The 22,403-nt window shown below is 45.2% G+C and overlaps 3 protein-coding genes across 4 annotated transcripts; 2 read left to right on the top strand and 1 right to left on the bottom strand.

Annotated features, from left to right (window-relative positions):
• Window positions 1–37: 37 nt before the first annotated feature.
• On the bottom strand, window positions 38–5,336 carry GABARAPL2 (GABA type A receptor associated protein like 2). Its single transcript, XM_080351903.1, has 4 exons — window positions 5,200–5,336; window positions 4,888–4,943; window positions 2,917–3,089; window positions 38–608 (listed from the first exon to the last, which is right to left on the bottom strand). The coding sequence occupies exons 1-4, from the start codon at window positions 5,231–5,233 to the stop codon at window positions 518–520; spliced, it is 354 nt and encodes a 117-aa protein (XP_080208029.1). The 5' UTR covers window positions 5,234–5,336; the 3' UTR covers window positions 38–517.
• On the top strand, window positions 5,207–10,582 carry TMEM231 (transmembrane protein 231; the record flags this gene model as incomplete). 2 transcript variants are annotated; one of them, XM_080351902.1, is made up of 7 exons in its annotated part: window positions 5,708–5,849; window positions 5,930–6,099; window positions 7,245–7,373; window positions 8,673–8,816; window positions 9,095–9,176; window positions 9,310–9,422; window positions 10,227–10,582. In XM_080351902.1, the coding sequence occupies 7 exons, from the start codon at window positions 5,708–5,710 to the stop codon at window positions 10,407–10,409; spliced, it is 963 nt and encodes a 320-aa protein (XP_080208028.1). In that variant the 3' UTR covers window positions 10,410–10,582. The 2 variants fall into 2 exon arrangements, with proteins under 2 accessions (XP_080208027.1, XP_080208028.1); XM_080351901.1 differs by lacking the exons at window positions 5,708–5,849; window positions 10,227–10,582 and adding an exon at window positions 5,207–5,591 and having other exon boundaries at window positions 9,310–9,583.
• A 3,220-nt stretch (window positions 10,583–13,802) lies between these two features.
• Window positions 13,803–22,135, top strand: LOC308044925 (carbohydrate sulfotransferase 5-like; the record flags this gene model as incomplete). The annotated part of the gene is made up of 2 exons (XM_080351900.1): window positions 13,803–13,854; window positions 20,926–22,135. Exon 2 carries the CDS (start codon window positions 20,954–20,956, stop codon window positions 22,133–22,135), a length of 1,182 nt encoding a protein of 393 aa, XP_080208026.1. The 5' UTR covers window positions 13,803–13,854; window positions 20,926–20,953.
• Between the last annotated feature and the right edge of the window lie 268 nt (window positions 22,136–22,403).

The raw sequence follows: 22,403 nt of genomic DNA, 5'->3' as shown, positions 1-22,403 counted from the left end.
GGTCAAAATGAAGGTAAAGAAATAACAGCACTGCCTGTTTGTGACAGCAATTTTATTGTACTTATTTGTTAATTGAGAAAGAGGAACATATTAGCTAAATTCAACACGATCAGCATCTTGCTTTTGTTTAGGATAAGCTAGCAAATCCAGTGTTCCAAATACTAATTGAATTATTTTATTTTTCTTATACACCTCAAAACAGAATAAATGTGTGTTCTTTTCATGTTTCAGTAGCCCAACTACTTTATTATTTAATCAATCTCATCAAATGTATCCCTAACACCCGCAAAGGAGTGAGGCTCTGGGAATTCATAGCCATGAGAAAAAAAATGCACAAAACCAAAACTTTTTTTGATAATTTAACAGTCTAATAAAACAAAAACTATCAATATATTAAGAAACAAATCCAGTTACAAATGCATGTATGTAGAAGGAACTTCTGTGAATACCAGAACAGAAAATGATCAGCTATTTACAAGATACACAGCAGGATGGTATAGTAGGCAAGACCCACCATTCAGAAACCAAATGTGTTCTCTCCACTGTAGGCAACATACAAGAATCCATCCTCATCCTTTTCCTTCTCATAAAGTTGTCCCATAGTTAAGCTTGAAGGGGGAAGAAAGAAAGAAACCGTTTAGCTTGGATAATGACAATTGCAGATGGTACCAGAACCTCACATGCACAAAGATTAATAAAAGCTGAAACTTTCAAGTCTGTGTGTAAATTGCAATACAAAAATGATCATAAATGAAGAGCAGCTGACTCCTGAGTTAGCAAAATGATCCTCAGCTCTCTGCAGTGTCTAGGGTTTTGTTACTTTTTCACAAATGCATTTGTCAGAATGTTTCCTTGTTTTATTGAAAGTCACTGAATGTATTTCAGGTTCTGGATCATCATCATCATTGATGCTGTGACTAATACCAGGATCAATACCTGATACCACTTCCCTTGAATGTGGCTGTATTAACATCTTGCTTCTTGTGTGAGCAACCTCATTTCTCCCTCCACCTGGTGTAGTCATGAAAGTTCAGCTGGTCTCAAGTCTATCAAACTTGTGCTTTTTGTACTGCTTCTTGGAGGTCCAGGTGGTTTTGTGGAGTAAAAGCTTTGTTTTCTACGTTGTTAAAAAGTGATGACTTAAAATCGTACTAGTACCAAAATGTGTGGGCAATAGATTACAAGTTATCCAGAAACTAGTGCTTTTCCAATGGTTTTGAATGTTTGATCAAATGAAAATTTTCTTAAACTGAATAGGCATGTGGCCCTTCAAGTCTAAGCAGTTGCGCTCTTTAGGGAAATGTCTGTATTTTGAAAATAAAGAGAAACCCAAGCAATTACTTGGCCAGTACAACTGCTCCAACCATCTGTCTACAGGTGAAACAGGCAGTTGACATCAGTCAGTTGCGTAGATGACGCCTCCTCAGCTCACCTTTCTCTGACTCCCCAAGAACAGGCAATTGAACTGAAAGATGCAGACTGACCGTGAGTGACAGAGAAAACGTCCTGGCTTTTCACCTGAGAGAGGAGCTGGGAAGAGTTACAAGCAGTGCTTGAAATGGAAGAGAATTGGTGAGAAGTAGATAAACTTCTGGATGAGTAGAGAAGGATGCCACGAGTCTGTGTAATAAACTCAGTCTATGGGAGGAGCAGAGCTATTAACAGACTTTTGTTCACCTGTTGACAAGTTACCATTTTTGCATTAATACTGAAGGTTCAAGGCCGTATTTTTCCAGCAGAGATGTGACAGCTCATCATGAACACATGAGATGAGGCAGTGTGCCCTCTTTTTCTCTCTTCCTGTTCCTAGCAGTTCTACAGCATTGTTAAGATGATGACATATAGGCCTTCCTAGTACTCTTAGAAAAAAGCAAGCAGAAAAAGATGGCTCTCACATGTCCCTATTGTGTATCACGCAGTAAATAAAAGTATTTCTAACTAGTCTGGACAGCTTACCTGGAGAGACTACTACTGCTACACAGGTAAGGATTAATAAGAATAGTATTGCATCTAAACCACATAACATCTTGATGTACTATTTCCTCAAATACTATTAAAGTATATCATATAGAAAGCAGCTGTAGTAGCTGCTTCTGCTGTACATTATTCTGTATGTAACAGACAATAGTGAAACTTATTTCTATATAAAAACAATGAAGAACCTTTTTATAGTCATTTTGTGTTTATAGAATAATTTTTAAAATAACTAACAGCAGCTACTCTGTAACATCATAATTTGTGAACTGACAAGTATTTTTTCAGAATAATTTATGTTGTTTGCTTTTGACTATTTAACATGGAACTTTTTTACTACATTGAAAATGATTATTTTTTTGCCATTCATGATGTAAATGTTCCTGCAGTCAACCAAAGAGATCGTATCTCCAGAGCTAACCCTCTTGCCATGGAAGTAAATCAGAATATATTTTGTAGTCACCTTTCCTTTCAGCCTACCTCGACAAATATGACATTTGTTAAACACATGAGAAAAGAACTTACCATGGTGAGATTAAGATGTAACCAAACACCTCCAAGCACCTCACTAAATAAGCCTCAAAGAGGGGAGTTACTGTCTCTCTGATACGCACAGGCTTCACGGAATCACAGAATGTCAGGGATAGAAGGGACCTGGAAAGCTCATCCAGTGCAATCCCCCCATGGAGCAGGAACACCCAGATGAGGTTACACAGGAAGGTGTCCAGGTGGGTTTGAATGTCTCCAGAGTAGGAGACTCCACGACCCCCCTGGGCAGCCTGGGCCAGTGTCTGGCACCCTCACTGAGAAGAAGTTTCTTCTCAAATTTAAGTGGAACCGCGTGTTCCAGTTTTAAATGTTGTGTTCCAGCTTGCTTGTTGTGAACCTCTTGTGTTCCATCTTGCTGAAATGGTTCTGAATAACAAGGGATTATCCCCTCACCTGGACTGTGGGACAGTCTTGTCTACAAAGAGGAATATTGCTTTCTCAGAGGGCAGTTGAATCCTCTTCCTGATGATCCACATGAACTGGGCCACGGTGATGTCAGATGGAACCAAGTACTTCCTCTTGTCAATATCAACAATCTGAGATCCTGAGACCTTCTCCACTATGACCTGTAAAGTGCAGATGTGAAGGTCAGGTTTTTCAGGATCAATATAAACAAAACAGCTTCTTCCAGGAGGGAAGACTGTCAACATTTAAAGAACTTACAATCTTTCTTGGGATCAAGCACAGAATGAATCCTCAAGACACTGAAGGTGTTTATAGAATCATAGAATCATTTCAGTTGGAAGAGACCTTCAGGATTATAGAACCTTGTATAAATGCCTTCTAAACCCTTCACCGCTGCCCTGGGCAGCCTGTTCCAATGCCCCACAGCCCTTTCTGGGAAGAATTTTTTCCTAATATCCAATCTGAACCTCCTCTGGTGCAACTTGAGGCCATTTCTTCTTGTCCTGTCACTTGCTGCTTGGGAGAAGAGACCAACCCCCTCCATGCTCCAAGCTCCTTTCAGGCAGTTCAGAGATCAGAAGGTCTCCCCTCAGCTCCTGTTCTCCAGGCTGAACAGCCGCAGTTCCCTCAGCCGCTCCCATCGCACTTGTGCTCCAGCCCCTCACCAGTTCTGTTCCCTCCTCTGCTCTCTCTCTAGTATTTCAATGTCGTTCTTATGGTGAGGGCCCCAAAACTGCCCCCAGGATTCAAAGTGGGGCCTCACCAGTGCCGAGTACAGTAGCACAATCACTTCTCTAGTCCTGCTGCCCACCCTATTCCTGATACAAGCCAAGATGCTGTTGGCCTTTTTGGCCACTTGGGCACACGCTGGCCCACATTCAGCCACTGTCACCAACACCCCCAGGTCCTTTTCCACCTGGCACTTTCCAGCTCTTCCCCGAGCCTGTGGCGCTGCCCGGGCTTGTTGTGACCCAAGTGCAGGACCCGGCACTTGGCCTTGTTGAACCTCAGACAACTGGCCTCAGTCCAATGATCCAGACAGTCCAGATCCCTCTGTATGGCCTTCCCACCCTCCAGCAGATCAACACTCCCACCCAATTTGGTGTAATCTGCAAACTAACTAAGGGTGCACTCAATCCCTTCATCCAGATCATTGATAAAGAGATTAAACAGAACTGGCCCCAATACTGAGTCCTGGGGACACCACCTGTCACCGACCACCAACTGGATTTGGCTCCGTTCACCACAACTCTTTGGGCCCGGCCCTCCAGCCAGTTCTTTACCCATTGCAGATACACAATCCAGGCCATGAGCTGCAGTTTCTCCAGGAGATGCTGTGGGATACGGTGTCAAAGGCTTTACTGAAGTCTAAGTACACAACATCCACAGCCTTCCCCTCATCTACTAGTTGGGTCACTTTGTCATAGGAGATCAGGTTGGTCAAACAGGACCTGCCTTTCATAAACCCATGCTGACTGGGCCTGGTCATACGGTTCTCTTGTATGTGCTGTTACTCAAGATGACCTGCTCCATGACCTTGCCCAGCACCGAGGTTAGACGGACAGGTCTGTAGTTCCCTGGATCCTCCTTCCAGCCCTTCTTGTTGATATGCGTCACATTTGCCACATTCCAGTCAACTGGGACCTCTCCAGTTAGCCAAGATTGCTGCTAGATTGCTGGGATATAATTGCCATTAGAAGAAAGCAGGACACTGACAACCATAAACATGCCTAGAAAGTGTTTAGATAGTCAGGCACTCTTGCTTACTTGTCAGTATGCACTGGGGCAGAAGGAGGAATGCTGGATTAGTTAGATGTGTTTGGGGCCTCTTTAAAACACCTAAGGCTACAGAAGAGGAGCTGAATTTACTGAGTAGGATCTGATCAAACAGAGGGCAGGACGGAAGCAGCTCATTCACCTTTGCTCTAAGCACTTGGGCGAAGCTGGCTCGTTACTCACCGGGACACGATCGGGGTATTTGGCTCGGATTTTTGCCGACTCGACACATCTGTGCTCTGTGAACAAAACTCGTAATTAGTCGCTGCACAGCAATAGTACCGCCAGCGTCCCGGGCAGAGAGGGCAGTGCCCGCAGGGACCGCGGCCGCCTCTCAGCCCCCAGGGGCCTCGGGCCGTTCAGCGGGGCCATCCCGGGCACGGCGCCACACTCGGGCCGGGGCCGCAGTCGGCTGTCCGCCCGGAGACAGGCGAGCGGCTCGGCGAGGCCCCGGGGCAGCGGGGAGGGCAGCGCCGGGCCCGGGCCCACCCTTACCCAGCGCATGGTCCTCCTTGAACATCCACTTCATGGTGCGGGCGGGCGGGAAGCGGGGCCGGCGGCGGCGGGGCCCGGGGCGCGCGGGCGGGGGCTCGTGCCGGGCCTGTCGCTGTCACGGTCCCTGTCACAACAACAACAGCCACGGCTCGGCAGGCGGGACTTCCGGCTCGTCAGTTCCCTAGCAACCACCCGAAAGACAGCGGGGCGGGGCTGGAGCATCCGGGCACTCGGTCACCTGGCGGGTGCGAGGCCGCGCGTCGGCCCCGCTCGGGCCGTTCCAAGTTGCATGTTGGGCTGCGCCGCCGCCGCCGCGGGGACCTCTTCTCCGCCCCGCTGCCGTTCTCGGGCGCTCTTCCGCCTCACCGCAGTGTCGGACCCGGAATGCAGCGGTACGTTCTCATTGGCTGGCGCTCCGTGCCCCTTCGGCGGCTCGACGTGCTGATAGGCGCGGCGTCCCGTCAGTCCGGCGCGCCGCCGTTGCCACGGTGAGGGCGGGCGGCTGGCGATGGCCGGCGTGGAGCTGTTCTCGCATCCCGCGCTCCACACGCGCTACCGGGCCGGGCTCTGCTCCGCCGCGGCGCTGGCGCTGCTGCTCATCGCGGTGCTCACGTACGTGCCGCCGCTGCTGCTGGCCTACCGGAGCCACGGTGAGCGCCACTGGCCCCGCGCGGCGCGCCCCGGCCCGGCCCGGCGCGGTCCTGAGGCGTCGCGCTGTGTCTGCCCGCAGGTTTCTGGCTGAAGCAGAGCGCGTACCGGGAGCAGCCCACGGTGCGGTTCCGGTACGAGGTGCTCTTCGTGGCCACCCTCGGCCCGGGCCCGGGCAGCCTCTTGGCGTGGAGCACCTTCCCAGCGTTCAACAGGCTGCAGGAGGACCGGCTGCGAGTCCCGCTCCTGTCGGTAGGGCTGCCCGAGGCGGGCCCGGCGGCGGCGGCACGGCGGGTGGGATGGAGCCGGGGTTGGGGATGGGGATGGGGATGGGGTTGGGAATGGGCTTGGGGCTGGGGCTGGGGCTGGGGCTGGGGTTGAGACTGGGGCTGGGGCTGGGGATGGGGCTGGGGCTGGGGTTGGGGTTGGGGATGGGGCTGGGGTTCGGGTTGGGAATGGGGCTGGGGTTGGGACTGGCAGGGCCTGCGGGCGGCCCGTCCTGCACTGCTGCCTCACCTCGTGTCACAGCAGCATTTCCTTGGGACAAATGATTTTTAACCGGTGCAGTTTTACGCCCACTCAGTGTTACAGAATCATTTAGGTTGGAAGACACTGATAAGATCGTCCAGTCCAGTCATTAACCTCACATTATCAAGTCTGCCGCTAAACCGTGTCTCTAAACGCCACTGGTGGTTTGCATGAACACATCAGTTTACTTTCCTCAGATCAGTTGTTGTCCTGTCCCCCCGCGGCCATATGGCTCATCATCATCTGAATTTTGGAGGGGTTTGTCAGTATCCCCTGGTTTTGAAAGCCTTTCTAAAGCACATAGCCTCTGCTCTGCAGCCCTTGCTCCTTCCGAGATTCCACAGTGGCAGTTATTTTTCTGCATTACCTCTGTTACGAATGCTGTTATGCTCACAAATAGCTGAAGTACTGGGCATTTGTGACATGAAGCTTAGGAAGCCTTGGCTCACAACCACCAACTGGCATACAGAGGCCATTAAGAGGCAGGCTGCAATAGCAAGAGGCAAAAGCCTGACCATCAACCACACATTTGCACAGGACATGGCAGAAGATCCAGCACTAAGGCATGTTTTGTAGCATGCAGGGGAGGTGGTTGGAAGGGCATAGAGCAAAAGAGACCTTGAAGCGTCTGAGTTTTCCTTCCCTGGGGGGCATATGGGATGTTGTATAACAGACAAAATTGCAGTCTTCTTACTTGTCTCTGGTCCTGTGTCTATAAAGTCAACCAGCTTTTTATTGCTTTCCTGACTACGCAGTTTATTTGCTTCCTTAGTATGTACGTACTACAGTTGTGGATATCCCCTTGGGTTTTACCTCTTTTGTTTTCCTAACAGAAGTTCACATCTTTTAAAAAAATCTTATTCTTTTAGACTAGAGAAGAAGACAAAAATCAAGATGGCAAAATGGATCTGTTGCATTTTAAATTGGAACTTCCACTACAGCCTACAGAGCATGTCGTTGGCGTTCAGCTGATTCTACTCTTTTCCTACCACCTTTATGTGAGCATTTTTAGTTTTGTTTGTTGCGACATACAGACCCGCTGTAATATTCCAGTAGTGGCTATGCAAAGGATGGAAGAACCTTTCCGCATTTGAAATTCCTATCTAAAAGATTTATTTTACTAACAAATATTGAATTTTCTCCTTCTCTGCTGGGTCATTCCTAGTCTAGCTCTGTTGTGTATTTTGATATGTTAGGGGTTTTTTTTGAACTTGTGTATTCTCTTGGGCTATAGAGCAGCATGGAAAGGACCGAAATGCACAACAGTGGATGTCAGTGTGAGTGGCATCAGTAAATAACTGAGGGTCTTGTAGAAGGCAGAAAGATGTGCATTGTTACATACTGCTGTGTCTTGACATAACCAGATAGTTTCAACAGCCTAAAACTCCATAGATTTTGCTTACTTAACAACTCTTGAAACAACGGTAATCATAAGCCAGGATCTTCTGTGCGTTATAACTGGGAGGGGGGAAAAAGTGTTACAGGGAGAAAGGAAGATTAAATTCTGCTGCCGCTATATCTCAGGTGGCAGTGCAATTAATACCTAAAGCAGTGAGTAAAACACTAGAACCCACAGATGCAGCTGAAAGGAGCAGTACCATAGAGCTGTGTTGGATGCAGCCACACAGGGAAGTTTTACCAGGAAGGTGAAGCTGAATTTATCCAAGAGAGTCTTGCTGATTGCAGATGGATAAGCATAGCAAGTATAGCTGTGTGCTGTAGAAAACATTCTTAAGCCTATGAAACCCAGAGTAAATACATGGCAGTCCTAAATTTATGCTGAAGTATTAGGTCAGTGATTAATATCACAGAGTTGCAGTATTTGTAACACCTTTGTTTTACATAAATGTGAACATTTTTCATTCAGATGAAGTGTTTGATAAGGGCTAAGGAACTTCCTTGTTTGACCCTTGTTACAGAGCAGGAGTCCTTAGCTGGCTTTGCTGTTTTAAATTGTGTCTCCAATGAATGCATTTGGTCATCTTGCTGCTTTTCATGTGTCACGGCAAGTCAGTTCTTTCTGTCATTAGCCACAGACTGTTGGACTTAACTGAATTTGCCGTGGAACTTTGTTTGGATTATAAAGTTAACTAACAACCAAGGTAGTTCACTTTTAAAAAAAAATTAATTTGCATTTCTTATTTTGTGTTCCCTTGTTTAGACTAATGTGAAAACATGAAACTCATGAGTCAGAAAAAAATCAAATCCACGCAGAAAACCTGTAGATACAAAAAGGTAGAAAAATTTGTTGTGTTCCCCCCTCCTGAAGTTATTTTTTCTTGTGTTCACCATTTCAGAGAATGTCAACGTTTGTAATGCAGAGCATGGCTTTTCTTCAGTTTTTTTCTCCGGTGCCAGAGTCTCAGCTCTCTATGAATGGAGACCTGAAGTTGAACCAGAGGCAATTACTTCACCATTGTGGACTGGATACCAGATACAATGTGAGGACGTATTTTTTTTCCTTCCCCATCAATTTCCCCTCCTCATTATCCTCCTAGTACCATAGGTGACACCGTCATTATTTGTACTTCTGCACAGAGTGGACTGTAGAACTTTGGAACTGGTATTTTCTTCTTAGGCTTAAAAATGGAAGAGGTTATTCTGCCAAGATGTTCAGTCTGATGTTTATGTGCATTCCTTCAAGGGCATGGTTATTTTGCATGGGAATTACTTTCTTGAAGAGTGGACAAATAACGCAAGTATCTCCTTGTTCTAATAGGTGTCTGTGGTCAATGGCACAAGTCCTTTTGCAAGTGACTATGATCTGACAAACATAATTGCAGCATATTGGGATAGAAATGGTAAGCCTGAACGTGTACCGGTGAATCACAGGACAGCAGTAGTTAGTGTATTGGCAGCTGTTCTCTGAGGATTTGAGTTCTGTATTAAGACAGAAAAGCCCTTTAACCTGGACGTTTCCTTTCCCCATTTTAGTGACAACAGTATTTTCAGATCCCAACCCTCTTTGGATGACTGGAAGAGCAACAGATGCACCATTTATCATTAACGCCACTATTCGTTACCCAGTGGAAGTTATCTTATATCCTTTGAAAACTGCATAAACTGTGACATAACTGGGTTGCATTATTTGGGCCTTAACAGTTTTCATTTGGCCAGTATGTGTTCTTCCAGACTTGCTGCTAAACTTTGTTAGCTAAACAAATGCTGTAGGATTATTTGCCCATTCCTCCAGTCCGTTCTACTTGCATAACCACTTTTTGTCTTTCTCTAGTGGGAATCTGTATTGCTTCTCAGCCGTACTAAATCTTTAAGTCTTGCTTTGCCTGCTGTCCCAGTCTGTCAGAGATGCCACTAGTGATGTGTGATAACGTATTCTGTGACCTAAAGCAAACCGTTAGAAATCTGTGTGCAAGGTAAGGTCACCAAATAATAACCCCACAGTGGATGTGGCAAATCCATTACAAGTGCAGACAGACATGGATTTTTTGTTTTCTACAAAATAATTCTTTGTTCATTGTGTTCTTCACTCATTTTTCTTAGACAAGAACAAGCCTATGTTTAAAAGAATCTGTATGGAGCACATTTCTTACAAAATTTGTTTACTGAGTATTACCAGTAACTACTTCCTGCTGAGTCAGGGACAAAATAGGCACTTTCCACGTAACTGGTTTAAATGTATTATAGGACAGACATTATCTGCAGCCTCTGTTATATGCTATGGTGAAAGGCTTTCAGGGGTTTCTGTGGCTCAAAGGCTTTGTATTTGCTACACAAACTGATGTCTTAATGAGTTCTGTGCCTTTCCACCTCCAAGTTTCTTTGCTTCGTTATTGCAGTGATAGTATCAGAAGCTTCTTCGTTAACACGCCTTGACTTTCTTTAAATATCAGCCAGGATTTTGGGAAATGATTAAATTTGCCTGGATTCAGTATGTCAGCATTCTCCTAATCTTTCTTTGGGTGTTCGGTAGGATTAAAATGTTTGTATTCCAGAACCAGGTGTTGACTACAATTCCAATATCGCCAGTTCTGCCAGTGTCTCCAGTACTGACCTACAAACAGCACCAGTCCTGAGGAGATGCCTGAGAACACTTTAAAATAAATGCAATTCAAAAATAGATACCTGCTTTTATTCTGTAAACACTTTTTACTTCAGAAGAACAGAATTTTGTAAGTATGTTCCATACATGCTTCCTTTTTAAAATAAATGTTCATTCATCTGTTTTTTTCTGGGAACACTGAGACTGAAAATTTTAATGTTTTTGACAGTTTTAAAGAAGAACCTAGTTATTTTTGTCTGCAACTGAAACACACTTCAAAAACGGTAGAAAGCAATAAGGCTGCTTTTTGCATTATCTTAGTTTTGCTAAACATTGAAGACCGGAAATAATATGCTAACAGTAATGACATAAGCCATTTTTACTGTATTGTAAATTAATTCACGTCTGAGCTAGAGTTCTGTCGAGAGCTTTTTGTTTATTCATTTACAAGCATTATGAAAGGAAAAAGGCAACGTGAAAAAATGTGTGGGTAAGTAGTGTCGGAGCCACACTTCTGTAACTGTGACCATTCATGCTGACTGATTTAGTTATTTAATAGGATGATGGATAAATTCAAGGTTGATGTGAGAAGCCGGGTTGTGGGTGATACTGTCTGCAAGGTTCGCGCAATCATTTACTACTGTAGCACGAGACCGTTAACTGTGAGTTTGGAATAGTAAAACAGGGAAGCCTAGTATTTGTTTAAAGAAAACGAACAAAAAGAACTACCAGAGAAGCTTCACAGTTCCAAAGCAAGTGAATAATTACTTTTGGAATTTAAATGATAATTTAGAACAGATAAAAATTAAGTCAGTTATACTCACTGGGTGAGCACTGAAAGGCAATGTCCCTTCATCTTGATGGGAGGTGGTGGCAGGGAAGATTATTTAATTTTATTTTCTCTTTCTCGGTTTACTTTTTATGCCAGATAAGCTTAAAAGGGAAAACAATTAAGTTTCAATTGTTTTCAGTTTTGTAGTTAAGATTTCATTCTATCAAAGCAGCGTTATGGCAGGAGGGTCTAAAACAATTCTAGATGCTAGGTAACAAAATTCTGAGTGTCTTAGTTCTCTTGAGCTGTTAGGACGTGGTGCGGCTATGAAATGTGAAAAAGCAACTTGCACAGCAGTACCCCATCTTTTGTCCATGGTCCTCTAGAATTGAACCTCCTGGCAGTTTGGAGGTCTGCCTATTCCTTCTTCTTTTCTCCTTCTCAAAATGGCCAGTTTATATGGATGGACTCCAGCCTATTCTTGAGTGAAAGTGAAACACTAGTGTGGGGAGCCACGTCTTGGTTATTCAACACATTTTTGTGCTTGTGAAACTTATTTACTTACATGTGAGTTGTAAGTTATTGCAAGGAGCATTTGCTGTATACACATACATATATTTTTTTGTTGTTGTTTCAAGTCTCAAGTTTGCTCTTTCATTTCCAAGGTCTGTACCTGGCAGCCTGGGATTGTATCAGAGTGCACAGAGTCAAACCAACTGTCTACTGCTTTTTAGTGTTTCTAGGCACTACGCAGGGTGAATGAAGGGGCTGGGAGCTTGTTTCCACACTATCTCAAGCTGATGTGGAGCTGGTCTGCTGTAGTCCCAGCTCTTCTCCCTTGCAGTGCTTGTAGTGCTTGTGTAACTGTGTGAGTTAATTCAGAGTTCACTATGGTGAAGATAATCTTTACCAAATATCCTGACTTTTCCAGACAAGTCAGTTCCCTGAACTAATTTGGTATGTGTCTGCACAAGCATTAGGGTGTGCACAAGAGAGAGAACTCTCTGGGCAGACCACAGAAGCCCATTTTAAGGGCTTGAGCTATAGAAATCCCATAAAAAAGGGAGCGCATAACAGACCTGCAAGCTGAACAGAACGCTGTTCAAGGTAGCAACTGGAACATGAAAGAAAATAATGCTAGAAAACAACAATCGTACTGGGAGACTCCATTATCTCTATGTCACTTTTCTTTCCTGTTGTATCCTTCCACATTGTTAAGACAAATGACACTGTTCAGAGCAACAGTTCAGTGAATGCATGTGAGAAAAGAAATTATGAAAGGGTCAGGTTCAGAAAAATACAGAGGAAAGTAATCGTATGTTTAATTGCCTCAATTTCTTTTGAAAGACACGTATTTTGCAATTGGGATGAGTGCAGTGTGAAAAAAGCAGTAAAGGCAGATATTATTACAGCTGGGAAAAAATGCTGTTTGTGGTACCTGTGCTGTGGTTAACTTTCTGGATCACTTTTATATTGACCATGGCTCTTGGTTCATAGTTCTGGCTCCTTTTTCAAGCTTGGAGAGGCATTCTACTTCTGTAAATAACCAAGCAAGTAAAAAAACAAACAAACAAAGATAAGATTTCATGGCTAGAGCAATAAACTGGAGTACAAGAAAAAAAATACCTGAGAATCCACTGTAACTAGCATTAAAGGCTCCCTGTAAGGACTCTTCCTTCAGCAGCAGAAGATGATGTAAAAATACCACTGCAGTCCACTATGCTGCTACTACACATGTCTGTGTACAGATACACCAGAGAGCAACCTAAATGCTGTTCACTGAGGAAGCAGAGAGGCAAGTTAACCTGATTTCTCTTAGGTGGCTCTGTAAGAGGAAGAAATTAAGTAGCTGTTTGAAAGTCCTGTGCCGAAATAAAAGTGGGGGTGTGGGCGCTTAAGAGCCCTGCTTCGTGCGGTTTTTAGGGGTGATGCTCGGGTGAAAGGAACCACCTCAGTGCTTGTTTCTGAACTAGCCAAGCGGCTGCGGCCGGGGGAAGGACCTTTCGGTTCTCTTCGCCCGTCGCGGGCAGGATGCGGCGGGGGCGGGCCGGGGGCCAGCCCGAGGGGAGCGGCGGGCGGGCCCCGAGCGCTGAGGGGGCGGAGGCGGAGGAGAGGCAGTGGAGCGGCCTTGGGCACGGTCCGGACGGCGCAGCCGGCTGGGAGATGCAGCGGGACGGCTCCGGTGAGGCTGCCGGGCGCAGCCGCGGGCAGGCCGTTGCGGGGGCTCCGCCGGCCGTCGTGGAGCGGGCGGGTGCTGCGGGGCGGGGGAGGGCCTGTGCTAAGCTGCGCCTTTGCCCGGGGATGCTCCGGCTGCGGGGCGGATCGGCTCCTTCCGCGGCTCCTCCCGCTGCCCCGGCGCCTCAGCCACGTCTGAAAGCGGCTCATTGTCTCCCTGGGCAGCTCGGATCCGCGGCGGTGCCGGGAGGCGGTGGGAAGGTACGGGCCGGCCCGGGGGGAGGGTTGTCCCACAGGGCTCCTGGTCCCTGTCGGCGAGCCAGGCGATGACAGACCTTTTTTATTCGGTATCTAACAACAGTGTTTGCGATCGTTTGCAGTGCGTTTCAGCGGATGTTTTAGAGCCGTTCGCACACGCCCCTGCCCGTGCTGCTGAAGTAGCGGCGGTACCTGCTGCGGCAGCCGCCGCGGAGCTGATGTCGCACAGTCCCGAGCCGGGCGCTGCTTGACGGGTAGTCAGCTGTGGACAGAGGTAAAGCGCTTGGAAAACAGCCTTTTTTCCTCCTTTCTCCCCTCCCGCCCCCCGAGAACATGGCCGATCCGGGTTAAGGTGGATTTGTTTGCTGGAGCTGGTGAAATCGGACGCTTTAGGTAACATTTCCCGTCATTCCGGGAAATACCTTTTCATTTTTCTGCTACCGCGTTTAACCTGTGTTTCTAGGTGAGAGTGACATACCAGACAAAGAATTTGTCGTTAGTTGCAGCGGTTGCCTCAGTGGGGCACACAGGGCACATCTCAAGCCGTTCGTCCTCAGGCTGTTTGAATTTGAGGACACTGTTGTACCAGCGCAGGTGAAGTCTCAAATAAGTGAACAGCGTACAGGCACTCTCAGTGTCTCTTTGTCACTCCAGTTGTGCCATCCTTAAAAACAGTAAAAGTTCCTAACAAAAACTGTAACACAGCAGACCTCGTTTCTTGAACACTGGTAATTTTAGTATATGAAGACATTTTGTGATCTTCAGCTGCATTGCATGGAGAAATAGGTGGTGTAGGGTTATGCCTCAACACTGTGATCTTACTCCAAACAATATTAAGGAAAAAAAAAAAGCCCAGTAGCTTTTTTTAAAAAAATATTTTTTCTGGTCAGATAGTGAAATCTATGGTATGTTTAATTGTATGTAAGTGTTATGATTACCTGGAAGCAACTCTTCCAATCTCATTTTCCACTAGATTGTAAAAGGAAGTATGTTTTCAAAAGCTGGATTAATGCTGTCAGCTGAAATGCTAATATAATGTCAGAATTCAGAATTGCAGAATGGTTGGGGTTGGAATGGACCTCTGGAGATCATCTAGTCCAACTCCCCTGCTCACACAAGGTCACTGGAGCAGATCACACAGGTGGGTCCAGGCGGGTTTGAGTGTCTCCAGAGAAGGAGACTCCACACCCGCTCCGGGCAGCCTGGGCCAGGCTCTGGCACCTCCCAGCAAAGAAGTTTCTCCTCATGGTCAGATGGAACCTCCTGTGTTTCAGTCTGTGCCCATGGCCCTTCATCTTGTTGTTGGGCACCATTGGAAAGAGTCTGGTCCATCCTCTTGACATCTACTCTTGAGATATTTGTAAGCATTGATAAGATCTCCTTTCAGCTTCCCCAGCTGAACAGCCTCAGCTCAGCCTTTCCTCATAATAAAGATGCTGCAGACTCTTCAGCACCTTCGTAGCTCTAGCTGGACTCCCTCCAGTAGTTCCTTGTCCTTCTTAAATTGGGGAGCCCAGAACTGAACCTGGTGCTGCAGATGTGGCCTCACCAGGCAGAGCAGAGGGGGAAGACAACATCTGGTAATGTCTGATTACAGTACATGTGCTGTACTTTTTATTATTTCAGTTCCATTTTCACTATTGTATTAAAAAAATTTAGCAGGCTTATTAACTCTTCCAACTCTTCATCTCTTGGAAACACTTAACTCTTTTTGAAGTACCAGTGGCTATACAGAAGGCACCCTACAAACTGTCTTTTTCTTCCCCAAAGACCAATCTATGTATTGTTGGTGATACAGTAAGCTTCGCCTTGTTGAAGATGTGTCATTTCTAGCTGTGGAAGAACACTAGAAAGTGACATTTTGTCAGCTGGGTGATTTATAGCAGGAATTACTAGTAATATTGTGCATTTTTCTTGGACCGGCTTTGCCACGTTCCTGCATTTCACTTTTGTGAGCTGCAAACGGTGTTTCTTATGTTAGCTCATAGAAGCCATTCTAGTGGCTGCATTGGTGCGATGTCTTGTACGTGAACTATGTAGTGAATAAACTTCTTGATAAGGTATAGTAGACCTTCAGGTGATCTTTGTGTATCATGCCACACACAAACATTTTTCTGTTATTTCTGTAAAATGCACAATGACATTTACAATTACCATTCTTTTAAGAGTCAGTACTGAGGTGCTTTGTTTTTTTAAATATACAAATGATACTTAGATTCAGCTCATATGATTGCTCTGAAAGTCAGCATTTAGAGTAGATAACAAGCGTACAGGACAAGATCACTTTTGACTAGCAAAAGTTTGAGCACATAATATAGTTGAAGTAATTTCTGTCTCATCTATAGACTTTGGCTTTAAAAGTGCTGCAAAACCTGTTTTAAATGAAAGCGTGCTGGAAATCCTCTCAGACACAAAATGACTGGGGAAGACTGACAAAGACAGCTAAGATTCAGTTGCTCAGAAGTCCTTTTAGGGGAGCAGGTACTTGTAATTCTTCTCTCGGTTGTTTTGCTTTATTCCAGCCAGATTTTTCAGTCTTCCTGCAACAGAGCCAGACCTGTTTGTTCCGAGGGAGTCTTTCATCCCAGCCTTCTGTCCCAAGCTCAAAAGTGTCCATGTTTCTTTACAGCTCTAATGTGAGACACTCTTTCTACAGCCTTTTTGGCATCCCAGAAAAGAATGAGCAGCTAATAGGAGGGTCTTAGGGTGTGTGTGTGTGGGGGGGGTTGTTTGTTTAGTTTTGGGTTTTGTGTGTTTGTTTGGTTGGTTTGGTTTTTTAGCTATGAAGGTTTTTTTATTATTATTTACTAGGTCAGTTCGGGTTGAATTCTGTACTGAAAGGAAGTTTACTGAGCAGTTGTGCTCCTTTCAGTGCTAACCTGCAAAGATCTGGATACTTGATTCCAACATTACTTGTCTTATGGGACAAACAAAAGTCCCTGAAAAGCAAGAGCTAACTGACCATCTGCTGAACAGTTTATTTCTTTGCTCCTCCATTATTTTCTACCATTCTGCGTCTGAAAAATGCTCTGTTCAGAAAACGAACTTTCTGGGGTCAGTATTACTGCTCACTGTATTTTTACCCTGCCGGGTAAATCAGATAGCTTTTTGTAATGTATCTGGTCTCTTGGCAAGCAATGGCAGTTGGTAGCGACCCCCTGCAGCTCAGTATTCTATCAGAGACAGGTGAGTCTCTGATTCTGAAGAAAATCACTGCTCTGTTGGCCAGTTTGTGTAATTAATTTCCTTTGCACAGTATGTAAGAAGAGTTATTCTGGGGCAGAGCCAGGTTCAGCTGGTCCAGGATCTTGTTTCCATTAGTAGCCGTGAGCAGACAAGCCCAGTGGCAGAGCTTGAGTCAGGACTGACGACCAAACCATATGTGCAGATGCTTTTCAGATCACGTTTGAACATTTATATTGGCTTGTGAATAGATGATTCTGTCTCAATAATTTGTTAGGATTAGGCGTGATTATTCTGCTGTTAGCAGAGCTCTCCCTGAAGAAGTAGTATCACAAAAGAAGCAATACTACTATCACAGAAAAGGAGTATCATTGTAACTGTTATCAAAATAATTTATGCTTAGCAGTACTCATTATGTACAAAAGCATGTATTGTGATACCACTAAATGTTGCAGTACTTGAGGTGTCTCAGCTGAGAGGTGTGGAAGCGTGGCGTGCTCTGTGCTGCAACCTGATGTCCCCCACACGATGTTTTCCTGCCTCTTGTGGCTTCCTTGCCACTTCTGGTCTGTCTGACTTCATGGGGAGATGAGGAGGTGCTTGCTGGAGGGTTTGCCATGGAGATGGCAGCTGAAGGGGCAGTAGGGGCAGGACACCTGTCCCCTCTGGTGGGTGTCCCTGTCGCGGGTGCAGCCGCCGCTGTGGGCGGGGGCGGGAAGGGGCCCGGCGGCCCTGAGGGAGCGAGGCCCGCGGCTGGGGACGGCTGTGCGGGGAGGGGAGCCAGGCTGCTGCTTCACCTGGCGACTAATGGCGTTCTGGCCTGCTGCCGGTCCGTGCTGAGAGAACCGCTAACAGCACCCTCTGGTGATCCCCGCGGAGAAATAAATAGAAGATCAGAAGGAGCAGCCTGGATCACAAGGTCCTGTCTCTCACGATTAAGGCAATGATATAACGTAATCTACTCAGTACATTTATAAATATCTATATGTATATAATATTCAGCAACTTTATGAGAAGGTGATTCGTCAGGGTATTCAAAACCTGCTTCTGCCTCAGCTAACATTTGTCAGAAATCATGAAAGAGCTTGATGGGTTTTGCACATTGAAGGGGTCTGAGCTAACTGCAGAATGCAGTTGCAAATGGTAAAAGGGTATTTACATGCAAATGGAATTACGTGTGCCCAATGTGAGAAATGCAGAAATAAAAGGCACTGTTTACAGAGAAAATCCAGTGAACTGCATATGTATTTGGTCTCATGCACTGAAAACGGCACAAGAGAATGTTCTTACAGATGCTGCATTTTGTTGGTAGCTGTGGTCTGGGGCTCCTCCACTCGCTTTCCCTTCCATACCTTTTTATTCCCTACCTTCTTCCAGCCCCAGTGCTGGTTGTGCATTGCTGAGGTGTCTCAATGCTAAGAAGCTAGGGCAAGAAAAACAAGCAGGTAGCTTTCTTCCAAGCTAGCAGACTGTCTAATAAACATTGGGACTATGTGAGAGACCCTTAGGGGGCCACGGATCTCATCCTGGGTGGTGCTCTTGCTGTCGTACATCATGGATATTTGCGCAGAGTTAGTGAGAATGTGGAACCACTGGAAAAAAGGGCCTTGTATCAGTGGGAGCACAACCACCAAAAACTATGTGATAACCTTGGTTTTAGAGATAAACGAATGCTGTTGCTAAGATGGAGATACAGGTTGTATGTTGAAGTAGGGAACATAAAAAACAGTAAAAAGGCATTTTTAGCTGAGTGGTTATAAACTGGAGGGGATGTAAAGAATATACAGAACTTTGTGTCCAAAGAAGAGCAATGGAGCTGGTGAAGGATCTGGAGCACAAGTGCGATGGGAGCGGCTGAGGCACCTGGGGGGTTCAGCTGGAGAACAGGAGCTGAGAGGAGACCTTAGCAACACGACTGGTGAAGGGACTTGAACACAAGCCCTATGGGGAGAGGCTGAGGGAGCTGGGGTTGTTTAGTCTGGAGAAGAGGAGGCTCAGAGGTGACCTCATCACTCTCTATAACTACCTGAAGGGCAGTTCTAGCCAGGTGGGGATTGGTCTCTTCTCCCAGGCAGTCAGCAATAGGACAAGGGGCCATGGGCTTAAACTCTGCCAGGGGAGATTTAGGCTGGATATTAGGAAGAAATTCTTTACAGAGAGAGTGGTCAGGCATTGGAACGGCCTGCCCAGGGAGGTGGTGGACTCGCCGTCCCTGGAGGTTTTTAAAGTGAGGTTGGACATGGCACTTAGTGCCACGATCTAGTAAACAGACTAGAGTTGGACCAAGGGTTGGACTCGATGATCTCTGAGGTCTTTTCCAACCCAATCGATTCTGTGATTCTGTGATTCTGATCTCTGAACTGCCTGAAAGGAGGTTGGAGCATGGAGGGTGTTGGTCTCTTTTCTCAAGTAACAAGTGGTAGGATGAGAGGTAACAGTCTCAAGTTGCACCAGGAGAGGTTTAGATTGGAAAGTAGGAACAATTTCTTCCTGGAAAGGGCTGTCGGGTGTTGGAACAGGCTGTCCAGGGCAGTGGTGGAGTCACCATCCCTGGAGGTGTTTAAAAGACACATAGATGTGGTGCTCAGGGACATGGGGTAGTGGTGGACTTGGCAGTGTTGGGTTAATGGTTGGACTTGATGATCTTAAAGGTCTTTTCCAAGCTAAATTATTCCATTATTATGTATCTTACAAGTGAGAGATGGTACTTTGGGAGAAAAACTTCCACTATCAGGTTAGTACCTTACTTATTTGCCTTGTTCTCTTTACAACATACTGCATGATACCGAAGATAGATGCTTTTATTGACTCCTTTTTCATACTCAGCTCGTAGTCTACTGTTTTTCTTGTCTTACACACAAAGGTTTAATAGCAAAATTGTGTTAATTAATTATAGAACACATTTATTTATATTGTGAAGAGACATTCAGGCAGTTAAAGGAACCAAAACTGTCCGTTTTTACTATCTCTTTCATTTGACCATTTATTTCAGCTTTTGGTACTAATTAATAGTCTTTTTCATGTTGCATTAGGGTGGCATTAAGAACTTCATGCATTTATTATGTCAAATGAATGTGTATCTGTGTTTGCTGTTCTGCACGGTTTACTTTCAAGAGTCCGGAGTGTGTTGGTGTATGTACTTTTCACTGTAACAAGAAAAAAAGATGTCTAAATGTAGCTAGATAGCAAATGCTTATATGTAAAACTCTCAAGGTGATCTTCATAAGTGAGGATTCTTATTTTCCTAATGCCATGCTTGCTAACATATACCGACTGCTTACAAGTGGAATCTGCAAAAGTGAGAGCACAACGGTTAGGTGCCAAAAACCTCTCGTAAAAAGTTGTGCGGGGTGCCTGTGCCTTGAACTTTGGCTTCAAAACAAAACAGAAGTCCACTTGGGGTTGACATGCCTAAAATTTCCCAAGAGTTACATGCAGACTGATTCTAACTCATAAACAGGTAATTCCTTAAATGCAAACTCAGAGCCTAAAATCATGGAGTGAATGCGCTCCAGCCCAAAGACACATGTCAGCTGCTTTTTCACTTTAACATCTGTAGCCAGATGTGGCTTCAGGTTGTGAATTTTCACCCATCTTCTGCAATTTGGAAAATACAGGGTTGTGCACATGCACCAATCAGAGTAGCGCCCTACTGCCACCACAGGGTAGAGTGCTCACGTTAGATAACAAGATTATTTCAGTAGCCACAGTTACTGATGTTCCTGTCTACTCTGTTTAAGGGATAGGAGCCCTTGTAATGTCATACTGAAATGGAAATACAGTGGAGCGATTCAGAAAGGTTTTTTTCCCTTTGGTAGTACTTACCAGAATTCAAGTTGAGGGCTTTGTATATTTTTTAGATGTTTTTTCCCCAGCAGTTAACCTACATCAACCCAAGGTTTCCTTCAGCATCAAACATTTGCTCCAAACTTATTTCTGTTGTGATCTTGCCATCACACATTACTTTATTTCAGTTTCCGACACCTGTCACCTGCAGATGACCGTCTCCCAGTGCCACTGATTAAGGAAGTAAATAGTTCCAAATACATACATGCATATTTTAAGAAAGGTTTTACTAATGCAAGAGTTTGTGTGGTATAAGTTTTATCATTATTGTGCCATATGGGCAGTGGTTCACCAGCATGTTCCTTCTCTTTTTCAGCTTCTTTTGTCATTTTTCCTCGACGAGAATGGCAAGGATTCGGATTCCTAGCACAGTCATTATACTTTTTGTTGCGGTTCAGACTGGATTCTTACTCTTCATGTATGCCCGGTACAGCAGCTTCATGCCGCAGCCTGAGGAGAAGCCATCTCAAGTCCACATCCTCATTCTCTCCTCCTGGCGGTCTGGATCTTCTTTTGTCGGTCAACTTTTCAGCCAGCACCCCAGCGTCTTCTACCTGATGGAGCCTGCGTGGCACGTGTGGGTTACGATGTACCAGAACAGCGCCAAGGTCTTGCACATGGCGGTGCGGGACCTAGTCCGGTCGGTGTTTCTGTGTGACATGTCTGTGTTTGATGCTTACATGCCTTGGAAAAGAAACTTATCAGATCTTTTCCAGTGGGCAGTGAGTCGGGCGCTGTGTTCAGCTCCTGCTTGTGACTCCTTTCAACGTACTGACATCACCAGTGAAATGGCATGCAAGACTCTTTGCGGACGGTACCCATTTAGCAAGGTGGAGGAAGCCTGTAAAACATACAGCCATGTCGTCATCAAGGAGGTTCGGTTCTTTGATCTGAAGGTCCTCTACCCACTTCTCACTGATCCATCCCTGAATCTCAAAATTATTCACTTGGTCCGTGACCCCAGGGCAGTCGTCAAGTCACGAGAACAATCGGTCAAAGCATTAGCCCGTGACAATGGGATTGTTCTGAGTACCAATGGCACTAAAGTGGAAGACAGCAAGTACAAAGTAATGCAAGAGATTTGTAGAAGTCATGTTCAGATTTATGAAACAGCTACTCTAAAACCACCTGGTTTCCTTAAAGATCGCTACTTAATGATCCGTTTTGAAGATCTGGTCAGAGATCCATTATCAGAAATCTCAGAAATGTATAAGTTTGCAGATCTTAGTTTGACCCCCACGCTCAAAAGCTGGATCTATAACATCACGCATGGACAGGGACCAGGAAAAAAAAAAGAAGCCTTCAAAATCACATCTCGAGATGCGGTTAGTGTTTCACAGGCCTGGAGAAATATTCTTTCCTTCCAAAAAATTAAGAAAATACAGGAAGTTTGTAAAGGTGCTATAAACATGCTTGGCTATCAGCTGGTGGATTCAGAAAAAGAACAAAGAGATCTGTCATTGGATTTAGTGTTGCCAAGACGACAAAATCAATTCAGTTGGTCATCATTTAATCCAAAGCACTGAGACATTATTTTTGAGAGATCTAGGATTGGGGGAGAGGGTGCAGATGGTTGAGTATTTGTCTACTGTGCAACATATGGGTAACTTGAAAATATTTGGCTGGTGAGTTTAACTATCTTTGTTGGTTTTCTGTAATGGAAGGAGTTGTTGTTTTTTCTTTTTAATCCAGAGTATCCTATACCGCAAAAAGAAACAAAAAGCATGAGAAATGCCACAAGATAGTTGTCAGGTTGCAAATTTACAGCTGATCTGTGCTGTTCTCAGCATTGTT

Source organism: Nesoenas mayeri (assembly GCF_963082525.1).
Source record: "Nesoenas mayeri genome assembly, chromosome: 12".
NCBI classification, from domain to species: Eukaryota; Metazoa; Chordata; class Aves; order Columbiformes; family Columbidae; genus Nesoenas; species Nesoenas mayeri.
Note: the sequence above shows the minus strand (reverse complement) of the source record. Positions and strands in the feature narration are given on the sequence as shown.